This window comes from Nicotiana tabacum, chromosome 17, assembly GCF_000715075.1.
Source record: "Nicotiana tabacum cultivar K326 chromosome 17, ASM71507v2, whole genome shotgun sequence".
In the NCBI taxonomy this organism is placed as follows: Eukaryota; Viridiplantae; Streptophyta; class Magnoliopsida; order Solanales; family Solanaceae; genus Nicotiana; species Nicotiana tabacum.
Window position 1 is genome coordinate 113,918,839 of NC_134096.1, and position 10,241 is coordinate 113,929,079.

General features: G+C 34.4%; 1 protein-coding gene across 2 annotated transcripts; it reads left to right on the forward strand.

Moving 5' to 3' along the window:
• The first annotated feature begins 270 nt into the window (after nt 1-270).
• On the forward strand, nt 271-6,546 carry LOC107776681 (allantoinase). Of its 2 annotated transcripts, none has more exons than XM_016596591.2 (15): nt 271-626; nt 1,622-1,715; nt 1,932-2,052; nt 2,282-2,355; nt 2,452-2,528; nt 2,803-2,839; nt 3,306-3,391; nt 3,683-3,742; nt 3,925-4,073; nt 4,444-4,570; nt 4,753-4,908; nt 5,002-5,112; nt 5,303-5,413; nt 5,642-5,740; nt 6,035-6,546. In XM_016596591.2, exons 1-15 carry the CDS (start codon nt 546-548, stop codon nt 6,161-6,163), a joined length of 1,512 nt encoding a protein of 503 aa, XP_016452077.1. In that variant the 5' UTR covers nt 271-545; the 3' UTR covers nt 6,164-6,546. The 2 variants fall into 2 exon arrangements, with proteins under 2 accessions (XP_016452077.1, XP_016452078.1); XM_016596592.2 differs by having other exon boundaries at nt 489-626; nt 1,557-1,715.
• The last annotated feature ends 3,695 nt before the right edge of the window (nt 6,547-10,241 follow it).

Below are 10,241 nucleotides of genomic sequence, written 5' to 3' on the forward strand. Positions count from 1 at the left end.
GACCGTAATATATAGATTAATAATACAATAATATACGAAGAATATTTTTGTCACTTCAATTCCCGTATTATTATTTCATATTATATTATGCATAAAATAATATATGAATTCTAGCATAATATTGAATTTTATTTCTCTGTTACGACTAATAAAACACTGCATATGAGTGTTATTTTTTAAATTTCTCTAACAAAATATAGTTTTATTATAGAGCTAGTCGGCATTATGGGCAGTATAAACAGATTCCTGATTCTTGGTCGAGGAGTCCTCTAAGCCGCCCATTGTTATTTCATTTTTTTTTTTTTTTTTTTTTTGTAATTTTCTTGGTTTTGTGGTTAATGTTTCAACTTTCCATACAAGGTGGAAATGTGTGCTATTGGTTGGTCATCTTTTCCACGTCACCAAATTGCATCAATTCTAACCAAAAATGATTTTGTTTTTTTTTAAAAAAAAAAACAAGTTTGGGTAGTATAAGTGGAAGCCATTAATGTGCAGAGTTCATAGAGAAAGGCTGAGAAAAAAGAGGGATAGCAAAGCAGAGAAAAATGGAATCAGGAAAGAGGGGTTTTTTGACTCTCTTACCACTTCTCCTTTCTTTCCTGTTCTATTTTGATTTCTCTAAAAAGGTCTGGTTTTTATGCTGATTCTTTTTTCCATCTCATTTTCTTGATATCAATGGTGATAATGCCAGTTTTTTCTATGAAGAGAATTCATTTTCTTAGATTTGTTTGCAACTCGAGCATAAAATAAAATCTGTTGGTTAAATGCACAAATTGAGGAAAAGATTCAATCTTGTTTAACACCCACAAAAACACACACTGAAATCTAGATGGGGTTACAATGAGATAAGTACTTGTGTGTGTTTTTGTCTTTGGATAGTCTATTTGTGGACAGAATCTTTTCCAAAAAGGGGTCTCTGTTTAAGGTGGCTGTAAGTATTCATTTTAAGATAAGCAAAAGAGATTTGATGATAGAATCAAAAGTCAGCATCTTTTTGCTTTTTCAAAACAAATTCCAGAAGCCTCTTCATCAAGTACTCATTAAAAAGAGCTTCTTTATGAAGTTCTTGCATGTGAAGTGCTTAGGTACTGTAGATCTGGATATCCGTCTTGCATGTTAGGCTAGATTATGGAAGGTCAGCCCGATGCACTAAGCCCGCGCATGGGGTTGGGGAAGGGCCGGACCAACAAGGTCTATTGTACGCAACCTTAATCTATATTTAGAGTTTGTTTCCACGGCTATTATGGAAGGGCTGATGGAAAAATAATTGTTGTTAGAACTAGGGAACGGATTCTATGTTTGAACCTCCTTTGATTTACTACTAAACATAGAAGAATCAAAAGAGAAATCATTGAGTGGGTAAATCATCTGTCAGCATGCAGTATATAAGAGCCTTTGAAGCAAGGATATGCTTTTTGGTACTTTCCAAATGGTTATTCATTTCAGTAGTTAGTTATGATTTTCTTTTGTTTCTTTTTTAGAGCATAATACTTGTAAAGTAGCTATGTACTTGTGCTTTTTCCAGTTTATATATCATCATATCATGCTGTCCTCAGGTACTGCTTTTTTGTTGTATAACTTCTGAATGATCCTCAAGAAAGTTTATGGTTTTATACCTCAGCTTCCCTCAAGTGACTGCAGCCTTCTGCCTCATAATCACTATTGGATAGCCAGCAAACATATCGTGACTCCAAATGGGACAATCTCTGGTGCAGGTTTGTTGAACTAAGTTTTACATTTCCTTGATTTTCCGGGGAATAGATATAGAATCTACATATAAGGTGATGGCTGGTACCTACAGATTACGAAGATGAAAGTTATGCTGTATCTGAGACACTATACCGTCACTTGTTATTACTTATTAGTACTCTTATCAGTAGCTTGATCTGATTCCTCGTGACAAATTGTTTCTTCTGATGTGAAACAAACAGTTGAGATAAAGCAAGGGGGAATTATATCTATTGTTGCTGAAGAGAATTGGCATGTAAATCCTTGGTTTACCACAGTTGTCAATTATGGGGAGGCTGTGGTCATGCCGGGTTTTATTGATGTGTAAGATAAAACTCTCTCCTTATGTTGGTTTTTTAATTTTTGTCACCTGCCATGGAGAACTTTAACTTAGAAAATGTAGCAAAAAATTGCAAACCACTATGCACTTAATTCCACTAGAATTTTAATACTTGAGCTTACTTTTTGCTTCCTTGACCAGTATCAAAACTATACGTTAAGGTTTAACTCATAAAGCTAGCCTTGTATCTAATTATTAATTTGTCCGTCATAGGCATGCCCATCTTGATGATCCTGGAAGAACAGAATGGGAAGGATTTCCTTCAGGAACAAAAGCAGCAGCTGCCGGTATGTGGATTCAAATAAGCAGTTCATATGTAACTTAAAACTATTTGAGAACATGATGATCGTGTTTCATATTTGATATTTCCATGTTCTTTCCAGGTGGAGTAACCACACTAATTGACATGCCTCTCAATAGTGCTCCATCAACTGTTTCTGAAGAAGCTTTAAAACTTAAGGTAAGCATATCAGGTAGATGCTTGATATATTTTGCAGAAAATTTTGACAGAGTAAATATTTCTAGCTTATCAAAGGAAAACTATCTCGTGTGATTATTAGCTCCTGGTGTTTTCCTTTTGTTGAGTTCAGCTTGTTAGTTTATGTGGCACATTTGTAAGGATTCTTTTGTATTCAAATTAATGAACATAAATTGCTAAGCAGAAGTTCCTAAATTCATGTAGGTGTGTAGTCATAATGAACAACATATAATCAGGGTTACTGTTCATTTGGCAGGTCCAGGCTGCAGAAGGGAGGGTCTATGTGGATGTTGGTATGTTAAATACGAAGCTATATTCTTGGTTGATAGATGCTATAATGTCAGTGTTCTCAAAGGCGAAAAGCGCAAAAAAGCTTTAATGTCCGTTGGGGCTTTAAGCGCAAAGCGCAAGTAAAGCGTGGGCTTTAATGAAAAAAGGGGCAACTGGAGAAAAAGTAAAAATATGTATATGTAGTCCAAAACTAATAATTATAATCATGAATAACAAATATATGGACAAAGAAATTGAAAAAAAAAATTATGATAAAGTGAAATATCAAATGTTTAATGTCGCATTTTCAGGATTACACTCATTGGCAAGGAAAAATATGCTTTAGAGCCTTGATGCGACACTAAAGTGCCCACAAAGCGAGGCGAAGCGCTCAACATGTTTTGAGCCTCGCTTCAGGGTTAAGCGCGCTTTAAGCGCGCCTTTGACAACACTGTATAATGTGGCGTTACTTGCTTACTCTATTCTCAGGTTTCTGGGGAGGTTTGGTTCCAGAAAATGCAGAAAATGCGACTTCTCTGGAAAGACTTCTAGATGCTGGGGTTCTGGGTTTGAAGGTAATCCAGCAACATACATGCACTAGAGCTCAGATTGAGCATATATTCTGTTCCTTTCCAGTTATTGATATCATGGCTGTTAGGAAGTCTAACAAAGATTGATAACATGTCCAATATACTATCACAGTATTTTGGATAAAGTTCATTAGTTTTCCAACTATTACCTTACAAATTGACAATGTGTCTTTGACATTGGAGAAATCATTTTGGGCATTGTTTGTAGCACTCTACCATGTGACGTCAATTATTATATCACATGTATGATTGAACATCTTTTGCTTTTCTCTGCAGTCTTTTATGGTGCCATCAGGCATCAATGACTTTCCCATGACAACTTCAGCCCACATTAAGGTACAGAATCTCAATTTCGTTTTCCTGTTTGTTTTTGTCGATCATTCTACAGTAACTATGTAGATATGCCTTAGCGGGATGGTTATTCGGACACATTGTATTAGACTTTCTACTGTGTGATCTCTTTTCTCTTCTGCCGTGCCAACTAAATTTCTTGTGATTCAATTCTTACTACTGCACAGGAAGCACTCCCTACTCTGGCTCGATACAAAAGACCCCTGCTTGTTCATGCTGAAGTGCTACTAGATCATGATGGGAAGCTGGAACCGGAGGATGGGGTCGACAATGCTAGATCATACTCTACATATCTTAAGACCAGGCCTGCTTCAATGTAAATAATTTACCTTTTATCATATGCTCATATCTAGAGTAGAATTGTGTTGAGGTAACTTGTCATTCTTCTTGTGTTTCCAGTTATGTGACATCCTAAAAAGTCTATGTATTTCTAAGAGGCGTGACAAACATTTCTTGCTTTACTTTCAGCTGATGCATACTTTAATATTTTTAATTTGGTCAAAAGGTTCCTCTCTCACTATGCTTTCTCTTTCTTCTATCTCGCTCTCCTTGCATATTGTTACACATATACAGTGCACTACTGCATTAAGATGTTTATAATATCACTCCCAATTAAATCTTACATCCTCTATTTTCTATTGTTTTTCATGTTGTATTACCTTTTGAAATTTTTTGCTCTTTAATAGGGAAGAGGCAGCTATCAATCAGCTCATTACATTGACAAAAGAGACACGGGCTGGTGGTTCTGCTGAAGGAGCTCATCTCCATATCGTTCATTTGTCTGATGCTAGAACTTCACTAAACCTCATTAAGGTAGGTAGCAAAAAAATTTCTTTCTTTCATTCATTCATTTATATACTCGCCATTTCTTGTCTTTGCACCCTTTGTGGTGGACTATTTTTATTAAGAACAGGGGAAGCCCCATCATTGCTATTGGAATATTTTACATTATCATTTTGCTGAAAACATTTTTTTGTTTTTTGGGATTTTCATAGGAAGCCAAACGAAGGGGTGATAGTATCACTGTTGAAACTTGCCCCCATTATCTCGCTTTTGCAGCTGAAGATATTCCTGATGGAGATACTCGTTTTAAGTGTGCTCCACCCATCCGTGATGCAGCCAATAAAGAAAAACTCTGGGATGCTTTACTGGTATAGTCAACTTCCAAAGTCTTACTAATATAGTCACTTCCAGAATTCTTCTTTCAAAGAATTTCCTTCATTTTGGTTTTGTGTGCATTTCAGGGTGGAGATATTGACATGTTAAGTTCTGACCACTCCCCTGCTGAGCCAGAAATGAAACTCTTAGATGAGGGCAACTTCTTGAAAGCATGGGGTGGCATATCTTCTTTACAGGTCATTACGTTTGCTAGTTAGCTGCGATTACTATGTGGGCTTAGAAATATTGCAGATATAAGCCATTTGGAGATAATAAGATTATCTTGAAATTCATGTGTAGTGGAAAAACTTACATGCATAATGTCATTGTCAAATAGTCTTTCATAATCTTTTGGAATACTATAACATGCTTTTACTGTTTATGCAGTTTGTTCTACCCGCGACATGGACATATGGGCGTAAGTATGGAATAACATTTGAGCAATTAGCTTCCTGGTGGAGTGAGAAGCCTGCAAAACTTGCTGGTCTAAATACTAAGGTATGATGTGGAAGTATTTGAACATTACATCTATTCTTAGGCATTCAACAAGTTCCACATGTCATTTTGCTTTGATTTTTTGAAAAATTGATGTCAGATAGTACTTCAATTTGTTCCGCTTTATGACCCATACAAATTTTTGGAACTGTTGCAGTTATCAGTTCATGTAAATTCTTTATGTTACTCCCATATCTTGGTAGCTGGTATTTGATTACAGTTCTTGTGCAGGGAGCTATTGCTATAGGGAATCAAGCCGATATAGTTGTCTGGGAGCCAGACCTGGAGTTTGACCTGGATAATGATTACCCTGTACATGTTAAGCACCCTGTATGTATTCTTGCACCCATTATTTCCATGAAACTAGTAATTCAAGTAGTTCCCTTTTAAAAGTAATATCTACTAGGAAACATGTTTAAGCGTTGTACACGATGATATAAAGTTAGGATTTAGAAACAAGTAAATCACCTTTTATTTTGAAATTCAGCTGTCAGATTATTAGCATGACGTAATCAGAATCAAATTGAAAAGCTGTACATGTAGCAGTTCTTGACATTCCTTGATTCTGTTTTCGATTTCTCATATGTTCTTTCTTGCTCTTATTCTTTTCCTTTTTTTTGGCAGAGTATTTCTGCATACATGGGATCAAGACTCGCTGGGAAAGTTTTGGCAACCTTTGTGCGCGGAAATCTTGTATACAAGGAGGGAAATCATGCTTCTCTTGCATGTGCTCTCCCAATTCTGCATAGATAGTTAGTGCATGAGCCTATCAGTAACTCCACCAACTTACCATATATCATCCAAATTATTTCTTCTGTGCAATCTTCATGTTCTTTCTTTGTCCCTTTGACATTCTTGGAGATGACCATATGGCATGATATAGAGATGGAATTGGTGACTTCCATCATTTTGATACAAACCAAAACTTGCATGGATCCAAGTTGTGCTTCTTGTTTTCTTTAGGCACGCAGCAGGGCTGGAGTGTATATAATCTGTTGCGGCACTAAGTTGATTGTCACTGGATATTTAGTTCTGTAGAAAGATAAACATTTCAGTTGAAGCTGAAAGCTATTGTTGTGTTGATGAAGTACACATTTCTCAGCAATCTGAATGCAGAAAAGAATTAAATTCATCTCTATTATGCAATGCCATGAGAAACTAACATCAGCCTCTACGAGTAAGCTGTGACTCCTGCATTTTTGTTTTCTGTGCCATCTGTTCTTATACACACCAAAAACACGAATAAGAAAAGGAGGGAACAAATCTCAGTATAGGCAAAAAAACACAAGTTATTTCTTTTTGTGATGGACAAAGTTAATCACATAAGTAATTTACCTGTGCTAATGGGGTTAGCAATTAATGGTCTCAGCAAGTTGGTCAGACACCACCATTATATAAAAGTGGACAACGGAAATTTTCTGTTTGAATCCGAGGTGTCTAATTTATACATTGATGTTCTCACTTTTACTATGTATTAATATAATAGATGTCATTCCTATTATTTTGTAAAATTATATAGTATTCTTACAATGATAACAAAAAAAGAAATGGCATATGTTGTGTGCTACAGTTTCAAAGTGTAATGTACTATATTTTTCTCCAACTCAACCTTACATCTCTGAGAGAAAAGGCAAATCCATTGGCGTAAATAAGAGCAGAAGAGAATAATTTAAATTGTATAAGTTCAATCTTTAAGGTTTTTAATAATGAACTATATATTTAAAATTATTAGTCTTAGGGTGCGCATTTTGCGTGTGTATCCATATTAATAACTATATAATTTTAAAAAATACATAAATATTATTAGATAATAAAAATAGTGAATATTGTTTTCAATTAGCTAGCTCTTAAACAAATAAATTTTGTCTCACAAAAGTTTCCAGATGCTTTATTGTGATTTATGAAAACTTATGTGGGAATATCTAATAAAAATTATTATTATATCTGTGACCTAATAGTTGAAAATGAAACATAAAAATAATTTTATCACGATTCTTCAAATACAGTCAAACCTCTCTACAATAGTCTCGTTTGTTCCGAATATATTTGGATGCTATAACGAAGTGTTGTTATAGAGAATATATGTTATAGCATAACATAAAAATTAGTTTCGGAAAAGCTTGAGTTTTATAGTGAAGTGTTGTTATATAATAATATTGTTACAGAGATGTTTAATAATTAAAAGTGAGACCTTTTGTCTTTTTGAGATTTGGGACGGAAAAGTTTGGCCCTATACCTCCTAAAAGAGGTATTGTTGGATTGAACATTAAAAAAAAATATAACAACTGGTTTATAATATATTTTTTCTTTACTATTTTATCCTTATTGTTTCAAATTATTTTTATCAATTTGACTCTTAATATATTGTATTCAATTTGATCCATTAACTGATTTCTTTTATGATGACTTATCTTCTTACGAAAATAAATTTATGTACCTGGAGATTTGTCAACTTACAAATAATTTTAGTAATATAATGAATTTGAATCAAAAATTGTATTAGATTCTTTTGCAATTGGTTAATTCAAAAACTTAATTATCTGTTCTCAACATTAAAGGGTAAATTTTAGTTTTTGTTAATTTAAATTTTTAATATTGACTCATCCCATGTTTAAAATATTTTACCGTTATATAACTATAGCCGATAAGAACTCCATTTTCTAATAGTAAAAACATTATGGGATAATTTCGAAGATCTACCTCCAGCTTTGATTTTGTAACACTAACTTCTCTTGTGGTTTGCAATATCACTTTTGTCCCTTATTTTAATTTCCTTATAACAATTATTTTAAACCATTTTTTATTAATACAAATTGATTAGTATGCCATTTTTTAATATTACGCTCTTCTAATTAATTAATTAATTGTGTGAATTTCTTTTTCTTTTTTTTTTAAAAAAGAAATTTCTACTTTCACCTATAGTAAAAATCGTGCCATCCTTGAATTTTCGCTCACCGCTGGACAGAAAGATGGTGCCTTCATAGGAGATCCAATATATTCGCATACACCAATTTCTTATTTTGGAAGAGTGAGAAAAACACTAATAAATCAAACGAACTGTGTACTATGAAAAAAATGAACTTGTTATGAAAATAATTATATTGTGGATGTCTATTTATTACTCCGCTATAAATAATCTTCCTGAATAAGATTATCCATTTAGTACTCTGTTGAAGTTTATCTACAAGCAGCTGATGCAGGCAGGTTGCAAGCAGCTCAATGAAATGATTTGCAACAGCTTCTTATTAAACAGGCAGGTTGCAAGCAACTCATGCAGACAGCTTACAAACAGCTAAAGAAAAGCCTTGCAGCTACTTCCTGAAAAGCCTCACAACTGCTTCCTTTCTTCTATAAATAGAGGAGAATTCAGTTCATTATGTATATAAGTTTGAAGTTTGAATAATATATCAGTTTCTCTCTATACTTGTCTTTACTTTACAGTCTTTATTTTATAACACGTTATCAGCACGAGACTCTGCCATCTCGAGCAAATACTTTGAAAGTATCAGAGGTACGAACTTTCTTTTTCTAAATAATGTCAAATCTTTCTAAACTTGAGTTTGTAGCCCTGGATATATCGGGCAAAAGCTACATGTCTTGGGTGCTTGATGCCGAAATTCATCTTGATGCGATGGGTCTGGCAGACACCATCAAAGATAAAAATCAGGCATCAAACCAAGACCGTGCCAAAGCAATGATATTCCTACGCCATCACCTTGATGAGGGCCTGAAAATGGAATATCTTACTGTTAAAGATCCAGTCATACTGTGGAGTAATTTGAAAGATAGATATGACCACCTGAAGATGGTCGTTCTTCCACAGGCACGTTATGATTGGACTCATCTAAGGCTACAAGATTTTAAATCTATCAGTGAGTATAATTCTGCTATGTTCAGAATTATTTCCCAATTAAAACTATGTGGTGATAATATTACTGATCATGATATGTTGGAGAAAACTTTCACCACTTTTCATGCCTCGAATATGCTCCTGCAGCAGCAATATCGAGAGATGGGATTCAAAAAGTATTCTGAACTGATCTCACATCTTCTTGTAGCCGAGCAACATAATGGGCTATTAATGAAAAACCATGAAAGACGACCTACTGGTTCTTGTCCATTCCCTGAAGTGAATGAGACGAACTTCCACCAAGCAAAGCGTGGAAGAGGACGTGGCCCCAGTCGTGGTCATGGTCATGGTCGGGGAGGAAACTCTAATCGTGGTAATAACAATGCACCAAAGAACCCTCCTCACCACCAGCAGTGGAAAAAGAAGGAACAAAAGCATGAAGCGGTGTAAGCAGCAAAGCCAGAAAATGCATGCTATAGATGTGGAGGAAAAGGGCACTGGTTATGTACATATCGTACGCCAAAGCACCTGGTAGAGCTGTATCAAGCCTTCCTGAAGAAGAGAGAGAAAAATGTTGAAGCAAATTTTATTTCTGAAGATAATTTAGACTTCATGCATTTGGATGTAGCTGATTATTTTGCACTCCCAGAAGGAGAAACAAGTCATGTGATCGGTAGTGAATCTGTAGAAATATAAATATTTTAATTTTTATTATTTGTAGTAAATACTGTGGTTATGTAATTATTGTACACAAATAAAAGTTATGCTTTGAAAATGATGTTTACTATCATATTTATTTTGTTTATGTCATTTTGAAGAATATGGATAATCCTGAAATTATGTTTGGATCAAAGACCAATCATGAATATATTTGTATAATTGATAGTGGAACAACTTATGCCATATTCAAAGATCAGAAATACTTTTCTTATTTTCATAAGGAAAAGCAAATGTTTTTACAATTTTTGGTAATAGAAATTT